At 39.6% G+C, this 21,061-nt stretch overlaps 1 protein-coding gene across 3 annotated transcripts in view; it reads left to right on the forward strand.

The window, feature by feature from the left end:
• Positions 1-21,061, forward strand: part of Hr38 (Hormone receptor-like in 38) — a 422,270-nt gene that overhangs the window by 393,460 nt on the left and 7,749 nt on the right. For all 3 annotated transcript variants that reach the window (XM_065232790.1, XM_065232799.1, XM_065232807.1), the window contains exon 2: positions 7,328-7,614. In XM_065232790.1, coding sequence (XP_065088862.1) covers positions 7,328-7,614 — 287 coding nt within the window. The remainder of the gene's footprint in view (positions 1-7,327; positions 7,615-21,061) is intronic.

A 21,061-nucleotide genomic window follows, 5' to 3' on the forward strand; every position in this document is an offset into this window, starting at 1 on the left:
TTGAAAATTTATAGAATTAAAACTGAAAAGTTTGTAAACACTTCAATATGAAGTGAATCACACCTGAAAAGTTTGAATCACTTGAATATAAAGTAAATTAAATCTAAAAAGTTTGGAATCACTTGAATTTGAAGTGAATCACACCTGAAAAGCTTGGAATCACTTGAATATGAAGTTAATCCGACCTGAAAAGTTTAGAATCACTTGAATATTAGGTAAATCATACCTAAAAAGTTTGGAATTACTTGAAAATAAAGTGTTTCAAACTAAAAAATTTAGAATCACTCGAACTTGTTGTGAATTCAGTCTTAAAGTTTAAAATCACTTTAATATGAAGTGGATTCGATCTGAAAAGCTTGTAATCAATTGAATATGAAGAGAATTCGATCTAAAAAGTTTGTAATCACTTAACTATGAAGTGAATCACACCGGCAAAGTTTGGAATCACTTGGAAATGTAGATAATTCAAACTGAAAAGTTTGGAATCATTTGAATATGAAGTGAATTCAATCTGAAAAGTTTGGAATCACTTGAATATGAAGAGAATTCAATCTGAAAAGTTTAGAATCACTTGAATATTAAGTGAATCAGACTTAATAGTTTGTAATCACTTAAATATGAAGTGAATCGCACCTGAAAAGTTTGGAATCACTTGAATATGAAGTGAATTCAATCTGAAAAGTATGGAATCACTTGAATATGAAGTGAATCAGACCTGAAAAGCTTGCAATCACTTGAATATTAAGTGAATTCGATCAGAAAAGTTTGTAATCACTTAAATATGAAGTGACTCGCACCTGAAAAGTTTGGAATCACTTGAAAATGTAGAGAATTCAAACTGAAAAGTTTGGAATCACTTGAATATGAAGTGAATCACACCTGAAAAGTTTGGATTCATTTGAATATGAAGTGAATTCTGAAAAGTTTGGAATCAATTGAATATGAAGTGAATCACACCTGAAAAGTTTGGAATCACTTGAATATGAAGTGAATTCAATCTGAAAAGTTTGGAATCACTGGAATATGAAGTTAATCCGACCTGAAAAGCTTGGAATCACTTGAATATGAAGTGAATTCAATCTGAAAAGTTTAGAATCACTTGAGTATGAAGTGAATCAGACCTAACAAAATAATCACATAAAAATGAAGTGAATTTAAACCGAAAAGTTTGAAGTCACTCGAACTTATAGTGAATTCAATCTTAAAAATTGAAATCACTTAAATATGAAGTGAATTCGATCTGAAAAGTTTGGAATCACTTGAATATGAAGTGAACTGGATCTGAAAAGTTTGTAATTACTTAAATATGAAGTGAATCAGACCTGAAAAGTTTGAATCACTTGAAAATGTAGAGAATTCAAACTGAAAAGTTTGCAATCATTTGAATATGAAGTGAATCACACCTAAAAAATTTGGAATCACTTGAATATGAAGTGAATTCAATCTGAAAAGTTTGGAATCACATGAATATGAAGTTAATCCGACATGAAAAGCTTGGAATCACTTGAATATGAAGTTAATCCGACCTGAAAAGCTTGGAATCACTTGAATATGAAGTGAATTTAATCTGAAAAGTTTAGAATCACTTGAGTATGAAGTGAATCAGACCTAACAAAATAATCACATAAAAATGAAGTGAATTTAAACCGAAAAGTTTGGAGTCACTCGAACTTATAGTGAATTCAATCTTAAAAATTGAAATCCCTTAAATATGAAGTGAATTCGATCTGAAAAGTTTGGAATCACTTGAATATGAAGTGAACTCGATCTGAAAAGTTTGTAATTACTTAAATATGAAGTGAATCAGACCTGAAAAGTTTGAATCACTTGAAAATGTAGAGAATTCAAACTGAAAAGTTTGGAATCATTTGAATATGAAGTGAATCACACCTAAAAAATTTGGAATCACTTGAATATGAAGTGAATTCAATCTGAAAAGTTTGGAATCACATGAATATGAAGTTAATTCGACCTGAAAAGCTTGGAATCACTTGAATATGAAGTGAATCAGACCTAAAAAAATAATCACATAAAAATTAAGTGAATTTAAACTGAGAAGTTTGGAATCAATCTTAAAGTTAGAAATCACTTAAATATGAAGTGAATTCAACCTGAAAAGTTTGGAATCACTTGAATATGAAGTGAATTCAATCTGAAAAGTTTGGTATCACTTGAAAATTAAGTGAATTCGATCTGAAAAGTTTGGAATCACTTGAATATGAAGTGAACTATACATGAAAAGTTAGGAATTACTTGAAACCACTACCAGCCATAAGTATGGAATCGGTTAGAAAAGTATTGCAACACTCAGTTGAACATTGCATCAATGGCCCAATTCAATAAAGTTCAAAACCACTTTGGAAAGTATTGAATAACTTCAGGAAAGTTCTGAATCACTTCAGAAGTGTTCAGGATCATTTTAGAAAATGCTGAATAACTCCAGGAAATTACTGGCTTACTTCAGAAAAGTTCGAAATCACTTAATAAACTACTGAATCACTTTAGAAATGTTTTCAATCAATTCGGAAAACAATGATTCACTTCAGAAGAGTTTTGAATCTCGTCGGAAATTGTTGAATCGAGTCAGCAAATTTTAGAACCCTTTCTGAAAGTACTGAATCTCTTTAGAAATTATCAGAGTCACTTCGGAAAGTACTGAAACACTTCGGAAAAAATTGGAATTACTTCAGAAGAATTTGAAATCACTTCCGCAAGTATTGATTCACTTCGAATAGAAATTAAACACTTAAGAAAAGTTTGGAATCACTTCAGGAAGATCTAAATCACTTCAGGAAAGTTCGGAATCACTTCGGAAAGTACAGAAATTTTGGAATCACTTTGGAAAGCATTGAAACATTGAAAAAATGTGTTATCACTTTCGCAAGTACGGAATCATTTCGGACAAAACTGAACCATTCAAGGAAAGATTGGAATCACTGCACGATACTACTGAATAATTTCAACAAAGTTCAGAGTCGCTTAGGAAAATACTGAATCACCTCAGCATAGTTCGAAACTGCTCCGAAAAGAAGTGATTCAATTACAAAAATTTGGAAACCACTTTCGCAAGTACTGAATCACCTCGGAAAGTTCGGAATCACTTTCTGAAAAGTTCGGAATCATCAGAAAAATCGAAAACAGTTCAGAAAGTACTAAATCACTTAAGAAGTGTTCAGAATCATTTTTGAATATACTGAATAACTCCAGAAAAGTACTGCATGCCTTCGGAAAGAACTGAATCATTTAAGAAGAGTTCGAAAATACTTAGGAAAGTACTAAATAACTAGTGTCCAGAATTAAAGTTAGCTCGTGAGTTTTCCTGATCCGTTTTCCCTACAAGTTATTGTGGTCTATTGAAAGACTTGTTCTTTTTGTGCTTGATGGTGAGTGCAGCTACTGCCTAGTGAAACTTAGGCCTAATATTACGACTTTTCCGGCAATCTCTCGAATCGACAACATATTATAAAAGCTTGGAATCATTTCAAAACGTCCTAAATATCTTCAGTAACAATCTGAAACACTTCAAAAATTACTGAATCGCTTCAAACAAAATTGAAATCACTTCAGAACGTACTGAATTACTTAAAAAATAGCAAAGCACTGAATTGCTTTAGAAATTTTGGAACGTTTTTGGAAAGCATTTAAACATTCCAAAACATTTTGTTTTCATTTCCGAAAGTACGGAATCATTTCGGACAGAACTGAATGATTTAAGAAAAGTTTGAAATCATCTGAAGTGTACTGTACTGTACAGTACTGAATAACTTCAGCTAAGATCGGAACTGCTCCGCAAAGTACTGATTCAATTAATAAAAGTTTGAAATCACTTCCGCAAGCACTGCAACATATCAGAAAAGTTTGGAATCACTTCGGAAAGGACTGAATTGCTTTAGAAATTTTGGAATCACTTTGGAAAGTATTAGATCACTCCAAAAAAGTTTGTTATCACTTGCGCAAGTACAGCACACCTTTGAAAAGAACTTAATCTTTTAATAGGATTTCGGTATCACTTCAGAAAAGTTCGGAATTACTCCTAAAAGTACTTAATCAATTCATAAAAGTATGAAATCACTTCTGCAAGTACTGAATCATTTCAGAAAAGTTTGGAATTATTTCAGAAAGTCCTGAATCTCTTCAGAAACTATTTGAAACACTTCGAAAAGTACTGAATCGCTTCATACAAGTTTGCAATCCCTTCAGAAAGTACTGAATCACTTCAGAAAGGTTCGGAATCAATTCGGAAGGCACAGGATCGCTTTAAAAAAAATTTGAATCAATTTGGAATGTATTGCATAATTCCAAAAAATGTGGTTATCACTTCCACAAGTAAGGAATCATTTCGGAAAGAATTGAATAATTTAAGAAAAGTTTGGAATCACTTCAGATAGAGCTGAATAATTTCAGCAATCGTTAGAATCGCTTCAGAAAGTAGTGAATCGCTTCGGTTAAGTTCGAAACTGCTCCGGAAAGTACTGATTCAATTAATCAAAGTTTGAAATCACTTCCGCAAGTATTGAATCACTTCGGAAAGTACTGAATCACTTCCGAAAAAGTTTGTAATAATTTCAGATACTTCTGAATCACTTATACAGGCACGTTAGCGCCATGTAGTGAAAGAATTTCGAAACAATGACCTTGGGCTTCTGTTCTATTTTGGTGAAGCCTCAAACGTCCTAGATGGTCGGGATCACGAGATTAAACAAATCCAAAGATGCTAAATTTTTCATGCACACTAGTGCCACGTAGCGACAGAATGCCGAGCCAAACTGTCTCATCTCTGGACACCCTAGGCCTTCTGAACAACTTTGCTGAAGACATCACCTTTGCAAATAATCAGGATTTCGAGATCATAAATGTATCTGTTTTTGCTGATGGTAAACTTTTCAAGGTGATGCAATATTCAAATGAGTGTTGCAATACTTCTCTGAGTGATTCCATACTTATGACTGGTAGTGTATGTATCAAGTGATAGGGCTAAAAAGAAACAAAAACATCTGTTGTAATTTTTTTAAGGGTTCTGTAGAGCATTATTTAAACTTGTAGAATGCTATAAAACCTCGATAAAACTTGCAATGTGGCTTGGACTGCTTTCTCAGCCACAAAACTGGGTGTTCACACACGACGAACTTCTATTGGATTTTCCTTGCAATTGTGTCGTAGTAGGGCAATAGTTCCCAACCAGAGTATTGCGGATAAGGGGCGGCACAACGGTCAAAGTCTCTACCAACCAAAACGTCTCTAGTCCCACTCTGATATCTCAGTGATGTCATAATCTTAGATCTTAGTCCATTTTTCAGCTTGCCGCTTTCGAATTTGCAAATTCAACTAACCCGGATCAGCCCGCCAAGGATCCATTTCCCACCGTCCGTCCCTTGGGAGGAAAGTTATGTGAATCCAACGCCACGTATGCAACCCTGCAATCATCCCGATGCTAATTGATGATTCCAATTCCCAAACGTAGAAAAAAAAAGAAGCGCATTCTTTCCGAAAACGAAAAAATTTCTCCTTAAAAGGCCACCCGCCTCCAAACAGATAAACACACATCGCAGTGCAGTCTTAAATTATTTAATTTCCGATCGCCGCAGCTCCCGCACTAGCCTGAATGCTGATGAGCACGCTATTATAAATCTCGCTTTTAATAAGATAAACGAATTATAGATAATTATAGGGAGGGCTGCCAAGATTTAATTCGCCTTCGTCATCCTCATCACCGGCAGCATCAACACCGCAACACCGGTAGCATAGAGCTGCCAGCGCAACATAAGCTCCAAAACTGGTCATCGAGTCGAGAGCTACCTGTATTTCTCATGCTTTCCGTCCCAGAGCGGAGTCGTCGGTCGGACGAAAGCATAGCATAACAGGTCAGCGGAGGGATGGTTCCTTCGTCTTCCAGATTGACCACAGACCGATCTTCAAACGACGACGACGATGGTTGTCGATGCAAATTGTAGGTTCACCGCGAAAGGGCCACGCGAGCGTTAGGAGGGAAAACGTTTAAAGAAATTAAATTTATCGAAATTAGGTTCAGTTCCTACGCTCCTTGGCTAACTTTGCTCTGCACGTCGTGAGTTGATTTTGAGCAACATATTTGCCCAGGTGCTCACACGCGCCTCAGTTGTAGGCACCAGACTACGAAGACCCGCAAGGGTTACTCTTGAATCGTTTGGTCGTGATTTAGATCGACTGCTGCTGGTAGTGACTGATGGTTGTTTTTATGGGAAGGAATTAATCCGAATAATTGAAAATGGAGCGTGAGCGTTTTCAGTAATTGCAAACTGTTTTGATTCGCTTTAATTGCGATGAATATCAACTCGAATAAATGACACTATAGAAGAATAGTAATTTGCAAACAAACCCTCGTCACACAAAGAAAACAACAACCTCGCTTCACTACTGCCTTAGCGTTTCGCTACGAATCATAACCGCTCGTAATGAACATCTTGCTAAATATCACTGATTTTTATGGTCTCTCCCCAAGGGACGCTCGCATCCTTCCGACCGTATCTGCACCGATAGCAATCACCAGACCCATTTATCAAAACATTTCACATAAAGCGTATCAGTCGACAGCATGAGCGTGAAAATTGACAAACATGCAACACCTAATCCCTCCCCTTTTCCGAAAATTAAAATTCGGTGTCGGCTTAGCACTTCACCTGCATCGGACGAAATTCACTGCCTGGCACCGATTTGGCGTTGTTATGTAAATATCTATACAATGGTTAATATAAATGATAGCGAAAACTACGCGCGACAAAGATGGAAGAACCACCGTCGACGAAACCACTCCCATCGAATAATCCGAATCATTTGAGCTGCGACCTGATCCAAGTGACAACGATGGTTTTATTTAAATTTCGGACAATCCTCGGCGACGACGACGACGACGATGACGACAACGATAGTCTGTGCCTGAATGTTGATTATAGAGCATTAAAATATTAATATCACATTTCACATTCAGAGTATAGCCGGTCGGTGGTGTGGTCTTCCGATTGTTACGCGCGCAAGATTTATTGAGTATAAATTGGAGGTGAGCCCCGGATGGAAATTCGAAATTCGATCGAAAAGTATGGACAATTCAGTGATTCGCTATCAAAGCCGGGATCAAAGTTATGCTAAACTATGTAGATTGATCCTTCTCGGATGAGAATTCCAAGCCTAAAGTGATTTGACAAAGAAATCCATCAAAAACAGCTAATCACAGCATAGGCCTAGTGAATCATGATATATTATGGTACATTATATTCATCGTTTCGCATCTCATAAACAGAAACCGGTCCGCCGAATGTGACTAATTTTGAGTTGCAACCTTGGTCTCTTGCAGGTGCTCCACAACTTCTATCGCAAGTTGTAACTTCACCGAGGGCTGTTCCTTCGTCGACGGTGCCGACTACGCCGCCACCCGCGACGACACCAACTACGACTGTGACAACTGGGACTGCGGCGACACCAGCGGATAAGAGCCTGCAACTTAGTGGTCCTCGGTCCACGCTCGGTTCGACAGCGCTATCACATTCGAGTTCCAGCGGTTGCTTGCGGAAGGTCGCTGGCAACACTGCCAGTAGCAACAGCAGTGGAAGCAACACCAGCATGTTATTGTTGCAACATCAGGTTAGTTTGGCATTCAATTTTTCAATCCAATCTAGAAGAGCGGTAAACTGTTAGGGAATGAGCCATTTCGTCGAAAGCCATGCCATGTCGAATTAGTTAGATTGAAGCTTGGTGTTCAAAAGTATATGCTGAGGCTGAATTGGTGATACCGATTAGTGTTATCAGTGTGGTTTCAGTGTTAAAAGACAAGCAAATCAAATAGTTCTGCGTTGGTAACATTTGTATGACAACCTATATAAGTATGAGCATGAGCTTTATTTGTATTCTAAATTATCAGCACATCCACAAACTATACAAGTGTGACTGCCATGGCACGATACAACTTGTGATTTGGAAGTGGTTTGGGTGAGAAGCTCTCAGAAGCACCGGTAGCTCCAAAAACTTTCGTAAAGTCTCGAAGCTGTCAAAAGCTGGAGTTACTGAAACTGGAGTTCTAAACATATGCCAGCTTTCAATAGAAACTTACATACTTGAATAATCGTTTGTGTTGTAGTACACGCTAACTTGAAAGTAACCCATTAATGAGTAAAATGTTAACCATTTTGAAGAAAAGTGGCTTAACTCATGACATGAGTAAAACTGACTTAACTCTTTAATGAGTATTCGCCGAATACTTAAAAAAAATGGTATTTTAACCATTAATGTTTTTTCTGTACACGAGTAAAAAGTATCCATTTTATCGACAATTTTGCTTCATGGGGCCCTTATCATCGAAGATATTTCGAAGTTCATTTTAAAATCATTTATTGGAGTTTTTAAAATAAAATCTTTAAACACTAAGTCTTGGCTATTTAACAATTAAAAAAAAAACATGACAATATGTTAGCGGCGCCGGTGGTGTAGTGGTAAGCGTGATTATCTCTCACCCCAGCAGGGCTGGGTTCAATTCCAGTCGGCGCCGCCGGGATGTTCTGAGGCATAACATCTCTGATCACGACTTCCTTCGGAAGGGAAGTAAAGTCGTTGGTCTCCGGTTCATGAGATAGGTAGGGTCCAGGTGTGGGAGCTGCCTCCCTGGCGTCAGTAGCATTGGTACTCAGCATGGAAAACAAGATCGATGGAAAACAAATCAAGGAAAAAAATAATATGTTATTCTTCTAGCGATCTACCCAAATCACAACACAACTTCAAGACAGCTGATTCAAGTTTACATAAGGTCTTCTTTTGTCAACATGCGCCCATGCGTATCCTCCTCCTGCACCCGCTTTACGTCCATCGCACCGGTAGCTGGTAAAGGGCCATCATCCAGGACAGGTTTCTTGCGGTAATAAATTATAGGATGTGAGCGTTTAAACGGTAAATGACATAAGCTGAATGAAGTCTTCAATAGAACGGGAAAAATCCTTGCCTTCCAGTTTTTCGAATCCTTTCGGAGTATCTTGGGTCATCCATTTTCCCAATACCACACCGAAAAGATTTGTTCCATGCTCTAGTTATCCGAAATTAGCACTGTTTACTTCGATGCAGCTCAAACATGGCGTCACGTTTTGCATTGAATTATTAATGAATATTTTGACGTAGGATTACGTCTTTCGGCAACATATTGGGGGTGCAATTTAAAAAAAACAAAATCGGCCGCGTTACGAAAATTGGTTAGCTTTTGATCATTTATAACTATGTCAAAAGCGAATGGATTTTAATTCTAAACAAGCCAATCGATTGGAATTTTTTCTACAAATCTGCTCAAATGAACACTTTATCAATTTTTAATAGATCACTATTGAAAATTACACAAATGTCCAACTATTGCAATGGTGATCAAAATTATTACCGATTGCCTGCAAAAAAAGTGGTTTCCCTGACACAGTCGCCGAAGATTGATACCGAGTACGTAAACCTATGTCAAATCTAAGGTCGTGTCTTGGATACAACCTCATACTTTTTCAACCATTTTAAATTGCCGAAGATATTTTCAAAAATAGGGATCCGAAGTATCCGATTTTAGATTTTTGTAAATACTTATTTTTTAACATTTTAGATTCAGTTCAAAAAGTGAGTAGAATATACTGATTTAATGGGTACGTTCAAGTTAGCGTGTATCGTTCAGAAAATCTACCTCAATAAAATCGAAAAAGCTGTCAGCCATACGTTTTCTCAATCCCTCTTGACTTCACCGAGGTCAATGTTCAAGCGTTGAAATGGAAAATCAGGAAGCTGATGTGTACTCATCGGCGCTCTTGCTTAACTGGCGCTGAACGTCACAATTCCGAACGTAGTTCGTAATTTGCTCTGCCCTTCCAGGCCTAAAGAGCGATTCGCGTGCCGCACGAATGGTGTAATCAATGTGCTGTGTGAAATTTTCCTATAAACTGCTGTTCCAAAGTTCCTTCGGTTTTCGATACTTCCTTGAACTCCGGAACTTCCTTTAAAATCTCTAAACTTACCTGAGGTTCCCTAAATTTTCAAGAAGTTCTCGGAACTTCTTTTATGTTCCTAAAATTTTCCCTGACATTCATCGAACATCCCTGAAGACCCTGCAAATTTCCAGAAATGTTTGGAATATTCCTGAAATTCTTGAAACGAGTCATAATTTCTTTGGAACTTCTGAAAGCAATTTATTAACGGAACTGCTCTGAAGTTCTCTGATCTACCTTGGAATACTCAGAACATCCCCGTGAATAAAAAAGAACTACTTTCGTTCACTTATAAAATTCTTGAAATTTCCCGAATTTTTTGAACAAAAAGTTTTTAAAAATTATCTATAAATTCTTACGCTCATGGAACTTGTAACTTCGTTTAAGCTTTCTGAACTGTGTTCTTGGAACATCTGTAAGGTTCTTATAATTTTACTGAACTTAATCGAACGGATCTTAAATTCTCAAAATGATTTTGAAGCATTCGGAACCTCCCTTCCGTGTCCACAATTTTCTTAGGACTTTCTTGAAGCTCGCTGAATGTTCCTAAAAATCTTTGAACTGACGTGAAGTGTTCTGAAGTCTCATGAAGTCTCATGAAGTTGTTGCTGCCACTCATCAGCACAACTGAGAAAAACGTGGCGATATTCTCTAATTTGCATGCACAAACTTTGCATAATGGTGTGCTATGGGCAATCGTTCACTTTTTTGCTAAAATTCGTTCATATTTTTCGGCTAAGGGAACTAAACATTCACCAAATTTAGAAATTTTGGCAAACAAATGAACAGTTTTTTTTCAATTCTCATACATTTTCTCACACAAATTTTTAAGTTGTCCAGTAGTTCCAGATCTCAACCAAAATCGTTCAAATTTGTAGTTGTAGTTGTAGTTGACCTCAATACACACCGAAAAAAACAGTCGGGATCAAGGGGTTGAGAACCACCCTATAAGCTTGACCCACCCTAATATCTCAAATACAAAGACTGTAAAGGGTGATACGGTCAAAATTTGGTCAAGGGAAAACGCGTGTAAATCGGTGAAATCGTTTATTTAAAAAATCAAATAAAATTTCTTTTTCAAGTTCAATTAGTATAAAATTCAGGAAAAATATTCAGTTAGGCTTCCGCTTTTCCAAATCCGAATTGCCAGGCCTTACGCTTGACCCCTGCCATCAGATTTTGTACAGCCACCTTGTCCACCTTCTTCGCCGCAGAAAGCCAGTTTGCCTTGAACTGCTGCTCGCCCTTAGCAGTTTTTTTGGTCTTCTTTAGGTTCCGCTTGACAATAGCCCAGTATTTCTCAATTGGGCGGAGCTCTGGCGTGTTGGGAGGGTTCTTGTCCTTGGGAACCACCTGCACGTTGTTGGCGGCGTACCACTCCATGGCCTTTTTACCGTAATGGCAAGATGCCAAATCCGGCCAAAACAGTACGGAACAACCGTGTTTCTTCAGGAAAGGCAGCAGACGTTTATTCAAACACTCTTTCACGTAAATTTCTTGGTTGACAGTCCCGGAAGCTATGAAAATGCTGCTTTTCAAGCCACAGGTACAGATGGCTTGCCAAACCAGATATTTCTTTGCGAACTTTGACAGTTTCATGTGCTTGAAAACATCTGCTACCTTTCCCCTTCCTTTTGCCGTATAAAACTCCTGTCCCGGAAGCTGCTTGTAGTCGGCTTTGACGTAGGTTTCGTCGTCCATTACCACGCAGTCAAACTTCGTCAGCATCGTCGTGTACAGCCTCCGGGATCGCGCTTTGGCCGTCGTATTTTGTTTAGCATCGCGATTTGGAGTCACTACCTTCTTGTAAGTCGATAGTCCGGCTCGTTTTTTGGCTCGATGCACGGTTGTAGACGATACACCCAGCTTATTTGCGGCATCTCGGAGAGAGAGGTTAGGGTTTCGCTTGAAACTACCGGCAACTCTCTTTGTCGTCTCAGCGGCTTCCGGTTTTCGATTTCCCCCCGATCCAGACTTCCTGGCTGTCGACAAACGTTCCCCAAACACTTTAATTACATTTGTAACGGTTGATTTGGCAACTTTTAGCGATTTTGCCAACTTTGCGTGCGAGTAGCTCGGATTTTCGCGATGCGCGAGCAAAATTTTGATACGCTGCTCTTCTTGCTTGGACGGCATTTTGACAACTGAAGAGTGAATTCCAAAATCAAAATAGGAGCAACATTCTACACACACACACCTTCAAAATGAGGGGTGTTCAGGTTTTTTAAATGCAAAATTGAAAGAAATACGTCAAGTTGATATTGACAAAATTTTGACCGTATCACCCTTTACTCCAAAAAAAATATCACCAAAAATTCATTTTAAGTCGGATATTTTTGAAACTCTCAGAAAATAAATAAACACATATTAGCTATGTTTTCTACAAAGTTGGTTTATTCAACATCCTCTTCAAGGCTAAATGCCTGCACCTTGGAGAAGTCCTGTGCAACACTTGCGCCATCTTTCTTACACACTTTCATCCACTCTTTCTTCAAATCCTTGTCATTTTTGAAGACCTTCCCTGTTTTCCGGAGCTTGCCCGTCATAATCGACCATGTGTTGACCACTCGTCTTTCAACGCTTGGGGGAAAGAAATTGTTGAAGGAGTATACGAGCTACCTCATGTTAGACAAAAACCTTTCATAAGTCACGCTTCTGAAATTCTTAAGTTCATTTTCCTCAGTGTACTATGAAGGAACTTCAACGACTATCAGAATACTGACATTTTTCGAACCACCGGAAACATTGAGAATATCAATCCTAAAGGCCCAAGCGGGATGACAGTTTTCCAGTCCGATCTGAGTAAGCCTACTTGTTGGATTGAAAACTAGTTAGAACCAAATCGACTTCGGTTAGGCATCTTGATGTCATTTGGGACAACTGTCAAACTTGCCGATTCCGTTCCATATTCCGTTTGAGCCTTAAGTTGTGGAAGTCTTTGGAGCTCTAATTTCATACTGCACTTTGGATTCCCGGCAAGCTCCAGTATAGCGGCGGGAGCTTCAGCAAATCTTTGAATCTAAAAAAAAAAGTTTCTAGAGAATCTTTTCAATATATTTTAAAAATGAGCCCTGGGATCTCAAGGCTACATCAGAAATAATCTACTCAGTTGTGATATGTGCATCGATTTTGCTACATTACCCCGAATGCCGTTACTTCGAGATTCATTTTCCACAACACCTTTACTCCGAATGTGAAAAGAACGAGCAGCAATCGAAAGAAGACAAAATCTCATTCGGGAAACTGGTCGAGGCTGACAGGAGGCTGAGCTTGATTCGCTCATCACTGTACCTTGCCGTTCAATTCGTGGGTGGATTTTTAACCCTAACAAGCAATTCGTCTTAGGATGCTTCTGGTCACTCGAAAATTCAGAAAGATTGACTCTAACCTGAACTCTTTTCCACTGGTCTTGGTCCTGAGTCAATTGCTTCCCGCCGCCATGGACGTTAAGTGACCTGACCTCCTCAACTGCATTACGCCAAAGTTGACGTTTTCTGGTGAATGTTATCTTCGCTTTTGACTCTTCCGATATCTACTACTCCGATTATCTACTATATGTAAAGCACACCGTAGCCTGACGTGTTCGATAAGCTTCACAATATCCATTCTGTTGCAACGCCTTCAGATGTTGTTTTCTAGTGCCACCGTAGATTCAACGTGAGTTCTCTTTAATAGCCTTGAAGTGCTACCGGAAGTATAAGTGTCTCGATATTTGTTTTCGTCTGTAAGCTACAGGTTGGTTACGCAATCCGATAATAGCTTTATTCGAGGCAGCAATACGTCGCTTCAACTCGCAGTTATCATCATTATCGCTTTTCATTAGTATTTCAAGATACTCTACTTCAAACTTATCATCTATCATCGTATTGATGCCACGCTGCCCATCGGCGATCATGTACTTCGTTTTGGTAGAGCTTATCGTGAACCCAATTCTCATTGTTTTCTTTTTAAAAAGGTGGAATCCTCTCATCCACTGCTCAACAGTCAGTGCCGATGATGACGACATTTGCGGAACAGCCCTTCTAATCGCTCCGTCGTCAGTAACGGGTGTTCCATAAAAAAATAGAATGATTTCAGTGCCGTCCAGCGCTCTTGGACCCCTTCTCCAATATTCATTGACGTTTTTTTTGAAGAATAAACATTATGTTTTTAATAAAAAAAATACTGAATCAGTTGAAAAAAAATTTTTTGTACTAGCTATATGACTGAAAAAAATCTCATTTTTTATTGAACACCCGTTAATAGCAATCTATTCGCAATCTATTACGCTTGCCAGAAATGGAATTCAGGTTCCTGAGCTTCATTGGTTCGTCCACCATGTCCACTATGTCCACCAATATCACCACTTCTTTACTCAACACCAAATAGCATTACATCCCAGTTACCAGTCCAGGACCCTCTTATAGATCACGGGATCTACATTACATTCCTCTTTGAGACACTGTGTTTCAACTTATTATTCCGCGGTTCCAACCCAGTTCATTTCACATAAGCTTCATGATCACCCCTTAGCCCGTGGTACGTGATCCACTGAGTTGTCTTCGTTCCAGAGTGCAGCTAATCGACGCCTGAAGCTAGCTCTTGTTTCTTCATAACTCAAACCTTTGTAGGGGTAAGAGGTGGGACCATCATCATCATCATCAATACGCACAAATATGCGTTAGCCTAGTCTCGGGATTGTTATCTCTGATAGCGGGGCTTCTTCCTTCTATACTCGTCTATCGGAGGCGAACCAGCCTCAGGCTGAAAGCCTCCCTAATAAAGAAAACTTAACTTAACTTCTATACTCGATTTTGCTCCTTGTGCATTTCTAAATCGGCTTCTGCTCTAAGCATACCCAGATTCTGCTCTAAGCATACCCCACAACTATGTTTCAAATTCTAAGTCATTCCTTGTCACTGATTTTCGATAAACTTATCCGAAGATATATCCACAAAATCAAACCTCGGCAATAATTTATTGCCATCATAGCGAGCTGTCATCAAAAAGAATGTGCCTCAGGTAGAGCCTCACTGTGGAAGGCGCCTTACTATCCATTTATCTTCACCCCTATCTCGACCAATATCTACAGTCAATAATTGATTTGATGGCGTTGATGCATTTTCCCCTCTTTTGCACCATCTTTCCTTCTCTCCGGTCAGCCCTTCCTGACTACTGGCTGAAAAATATGAGATATTGAAACAACTCGCTACCGACATTATCTCTCCTTCTGTCTCTTCACGTCATCACCACGCCATCAACAGCACACCGTCGTGCCCCCTGGAGGGAGGTCATCCATGATCCAGGGTCTCCCTTAGGCATTCGAGATTTTGACACCAACCTGACACACGGCTGGGCGACGAGAAAATGAGCCCCTTATCGCACTTTCATATCTACCACAAAAGATGCCTTTCGCAGGAGGGCCCCAACCGACCACCGTGTGTCATACGAGTACTCTTCACCGAGCGGAACATATGAATGTATCTTGGTGAAAAATCTCGCAAATTTGACACTATTTCGCGTTTTGACCTTTCGCCATCCGTGCGATATCTGTTCGATAATACTTCGACGACAACGCAGCTTCCCATCCGAAGTTGCTGAAATGTGTTACGCCAAAAGTCCGCTGTAATCACACACACACATAGACAGACACACACATGGTTGCGGGAGCAAGATGATGATCGATGGCGACCATCCCGCTTGCTGACTTACTGACTGGCGGGAGCCATCCGAAACAACAGAAAGTAAAATAAGGCGATCCATTGCAGTAAATGAGCATGCATAAAGAAGCTACAGCGCCACTTAAAAACCAATAAAACGGCTATTTTCCATATGCGCACATCAATTTTCGTGACGGGAAAAATCTATCTCCTCCATCGCTAGCGGACGCCGTGAAACGTCAATCATCAATGGACCGTGGTGCGGGGAACTTACGATCTACCGATCTACGCTACCTGCCGTATGCGACGTATGATGCGATGCGGGTTGCAACTTAGTTCAGCCAAGTCTCTAAATAAGAAGAGATCTCTATCAACAGTAGAGTGGTATGAATTTTTCCAGCATTTAAAATTTCATTCGAAAGATGTTGCTACACTATGTATGAAAGGTATGTATTTTCAATCCAACTCCCACTGTCTGACAGTGACATTATGGATAAAATCTCCCTGCAATCATGTCCTATGACGACTGCAAGAAGCTTGAATCCGGGAGCTAGAAGGTGACAGCTCTAGCGTAGATCCAGTAGCCCATTTCAAGAACGCAAGTATTCCAAAGCTGTTTTCACATATGGTAAGCCCCAATACATTATCGATGCGAATACAAACCTTCAATCAAGCAGTAGTGCAATATTTGATTGACGCGTATTTAATGAGCTTCAGTTCATTTGTTTTTTTTTTGTACAAGAGCTACAAAAGCGGAAGCCAACAAAAAATAACTTAGCTGAGCGTCGGCGCCGGCTGGAACAAACTGTGTCTTCCGGAAGACTCCACTATTCGCCAATGCCAATTGCTAAAGCAACGGAAACGAGCAGGACTCCTTTCTGCTACCGTCACGCAATCCACCTACAATTCCACTTCACAATGTTTACAATTTACTTCACATAAGATACTATATTTGAAGTTAAATTTTTTACGAGAAAACCACACAGCAAAATACAGAAAAACGTCAATTAAGCAGCACGGCCTTCTTCGATCTTTCATTCGAAATAATGTCGCTACTCAGTGAAAAAACCATATTTCTAGCGTTCGGAATCATAGGGGTCTAACTGCGATGATCGATTCTCTTCTCAATTTTTTCTTGTGTTAATAACTCGGCTGAATTAACATTTCTCGGTGCGTTTGATGTTGCTTTTGCTAGCTTATACAACCTTTCACTATACTGTATTGTAATAACTTCAGAAAATTGGTTCACTGAACTATGGCACTGCGAAGAGGAAATCGATCATCGCAGCTAGGCCCTTATGATTCTGAACGCTAGATTTGCACATGGAAATCATTGTCTTCAAAGCGCACACCTTTCCCCTCACCGATCGCCGAAAGATCGTAGACCAGACCAGCGAACGCGCGCGCGTCATCGATTCATTCTCCCACGCAATGTGGGTCGGAGCCGGGAAGCACGCGGAAATCGATCTTCTTCGATTAGCAAATTCGCGCTGCTTTCCGGTGCAATCGCAAACTTTCGCTTCCTTCGCATATACGATCGCCGAAAGCGAGAGGGATGATCATAATCATGATACCCGATGTCTTCCGATGTGGTGTCATCTCGGTGACCCAACCTTACGATATTGTGGGTAAAGGTATGAAGTTGGTGATTGGGTGAACGATGGATTTATTTGCGAAACAGCACAAGGTATTGAAGTTACCCATAAATTATTAAGGATTATTTTGATTACTTTTCGATTACCCAGTACTTCAAAATTAAATAATTATTTCGAAAAAATGTAGTAATCTTTGATTACCGGCCATCTTCCGAGCTTGGTAGAACCTCCTTGCTAGAGCTAATGGGCATGTGGGAGTTAGGATTTAAATGTGTTTGCTTACATTTTTGCGTTTCCAATCCTAGGGACCACAACTTTACTTAAACCATACAACTAATCATGTGAAAGTATAACCCATGAAGTGCACAACAAGTTGGTCAAAGGATGTATGGTACTAGAATGTATCTAAAAAATGTTATAGCTGTTCAAAGATCGATGTTTCGAATTAAATGCCAAAAATCACTTTTCCTGCCAACACTGCCGGTGCACCAGTGAAAATCAGATTCCAAACTGAAATAATTTCGGAATTTCTTATCTTATCAATTTGGTATGTGCAGATGAACTATTCAAAAATAATTGCTCTATCTCATATGCGTAGTTTGGAAGAGGTAAGAGGGGCTCATTACACCCTCCCCACCCCCTTCTTTTATATAAATGGAAGTACAGTTTCAAACTGCAATAAATTCGGAGTTTCTAATCTTATCGATTTGGTGTGTTCAGATGATTTATTAAAAAATAATTAATCAATCTTATAAGCATAGTTAAATAGGGGGGCTTACTATACTCCCCGCCTCTTCACTCATATCAATGGAAGTAAAGCTTCAAGCTGAAATAATTTCAGTGTTTCTCATCGTGTCAAGTTGAGTTGAACAGTGTTTTTCAACAATATTTGCTCAATCTAACAGGCGTAGATGGATAGAGAGGGTGGGACTTACTACCTATATCCCCTCCACCACCTCACTTAAAGCAATGAAGTCGACAAGACGAGAAACATGGAAGTTATTTCAGTTGGAGGGGGGCGCTGGATATAGTAAACCATCCCCTCTCTAACAACTCTTATGAGATTGTTCAATTATTTTTGAATAACAGATCTGAACATACCAAATCGATAAGCTAAGAAACTCCGAAGTTATTTCCGTTATTTTAGTTTAAAACCTTACTTTCATTTATATGAGAGGAGAGTAGGGGGGGTAGTAAGCCCCTCTCATCAACCATGCATATGAGATAGAGCAATTGTTTTTGAATAATTCATCTGAACATACCAAAACGATGAGATACGAAACTAAGAATTTTGGAATCTGACTTCCATTGGTACACCGACAGTGTTGGCAGAAAAAGTTATTTTTGGCATTTAATTCAAACCATATAGGGGAAATTTAGGCCTATGGATCTAAGATTGCGCCCATCGCTAAAAATCTGCTATTTATCCATTTTATCTAGATGCACGCGTCATTGGGACGGTACTAATGGATATTTTTGGTCGCAATTGAAAAATTTAGTCGATTCCTGAATTTATGTTTGGGCCCAAATTAGGGGCATTTAGGCCGACATTACATCCATTTCCCCTTTATATTTGAACAGGTATAACACCGTACTTCCTTCTTAAAAGTTGTTATGCACTTCCTGGACTATTTTTGTGCATTGTTAGTAACATGATTGAAGCACAATGATGGTCTCTATGTATCAAAATGCAAAAACTGTAGGTTTTCCCATACTCATTTCCATACAAATTTCAAACGCAATGCGAAAATCCGGGTTACAACGAATCGTTCCCAAATTTTTCACAGTTGTTTGGGACCCCAAATGGAACCAAAAAGGGTTGTTCTCGCTTGATGAGGTCAAGTTTCCTTTTAACTATACAACGGTGACCCACCCTAATATACAGCAATTCCATAGCAAAACGATATAGTGGTTCTCAGAATTACATGATAGTTTCGTTCCATATCGCAAAATATTATGACATATTCACCCCGCCAGTGGAGGATAAACCAGTTTTGCTGTATAGAGCTCTACCAAAAATCGTCGATTTCTCTTCAAACCTTGCTTCTAGCGTTGAGAAAACTTCTACTATATCGAACAAATTGCTAGGGCAAGTTTGACAGATATCAAAAATGACTTCAAGATGTCTAACCGAAGTCGATTTGGTTCTATCCTCGGTTATAGCTAGTTTTAAATCCGACAAGTAGGCTTACTTAGATCGAGCTTTTCCGCTTCCACTGCACTGTCATTGAGCTTGAGTATAAAAGATCTTGCACCATTAATTTTGAGTCAATTTTATAAAACACCTAAAACACGCTGATGATGCTCCAAACACTGGATTCCCGGGACGCTTCGTGGAAAGCACATTGGAAGCTATCGATCTCTCCGACACGGTTCTGCACACCGCTGCCAGCGCTCTTCACAGTCGTACCGAACCCGTTGTTGGATGTAGAGAGAGCACCGACGAACCTGACGTGACAGCTCATAGAAGCCACATTCAAATTCTTGTCCAAGACGCCATATTTAATATACGTTAAACACTACCGCCATCTACTCATCCGATTGCGTCATATCGCAAGCAAGGACACGAACACAAGTAAAATTTATACTGGCTTGGTTTGCGTCTCACTTCGTTTGACAGACCTGATCGCCCGTTTGATAGATTGAATAGCTCATTTGATAAATCGAATTCCGGACAAGCGAATGCTCTAGTGGTATGTCAGTTCGTCGGTGGAGAGAGGGTCTTCCAACGTGCTCTAGTAGGCAAATACCACGTTAATGTAGGATTGCCTCTTCCTGATGTCTTATCGAATTCCAGTTGGGTTGTATGCAGTTCTTCACCTTCCACCACGGCTCCATCGGCCGACAACGCATCTGCTACAGTTAGCGCTGTAATCGTAGCTCATCTCCTGCGCATCTACTACCAGAATGTTCAAGGACTGTGGACAAAAACACTAGCGAGTGCGATTATGACGTCATTGTATTGACGAAGACATGGCTCGAAGGCCGTGCTCAGCTGTTCGGGAATGCCTTTTCGGTTTATCGTACAGATCGTAATGCCTCCAACAGTGCAAAAACCCGTGGTGAAAGTGTTCTGATCGCTGTTTCAACTCGTTGGAACAGTTATATCGATCCGATACCTGTTTTCGGCGCTTTAGAGCAGCTGTGAGTTAGACTCACTACACCAAATCGAGTTATTAGTGTAGGCGTGATCTTTTTACCTCCTGACCGCCGCAACGATGTCATTAGTATTCAGGACTATGTGAACTCTATCGGTGCTATTGTTTCCAATTTGGAATTCAATTGCTATCGCAGCCTTTGCTCCGGTGGAGTAAGTCGGACGATGGTTTTTTTCCAGATTGAGCCTCAATCGGTTTTATCGGCTGGTAGTTCAACGCTCGACGACGGTTTTGCTTTACATGGCCTCCGCAGATCAATGGTGTATCGAACAGGAACGCTCGCTTTCTAAACCTTGTTCTGTCTAACGAAGCAGCAACTCTAGCATGTACCGTTTCGGAAGCCATAGAACCTCTGATGGTTCTTGATGCAGACCTCCCAGCTTTAGAGATGAACATCCCAATCGGTTTTTTAGGATTCTTCCGAAAATAATCGTACACTGGATTTCCGTCGAGCCAACTATGCTGCGATTAGTGCTGGTATTTCCGGCATCGACTGGCCACCAATCAAATGATTTGGGACATCATGGCTGAATTTGTACATATTGCCCGCCTCGCAACAAAGCCCCCGTGGTCACTTGGGTCGACTGAAACGGTAGAGGGCAAAATCTCCAAAATCGTTCGTACATTACAAAGCAGGAGTTCAACCGCACAAGTAACGACTATTGGAAATACAACAGATTCCAGTATCAACGATAGGTCTT

The sequence above is a fragment of the Ochlerotatus camptorhynchus genome, unplaced genomic scaffold (genome assembly GCF_037179485.1).
Source record: "Ochlerotatus camptorhynchus isolate MF236.1 unplaced genomic scaffold, CSIRO-AGI_Acam_v1.1 ptg000036l, whole genome shotgun sequence".
Classification (NCBI taxonomy): Eukaryota; Metazoa; Arthropoda; class Insecta; order Diptera; family Culicidae; genus Ochlerotatus; species Ochlerotatus camptorhynchus.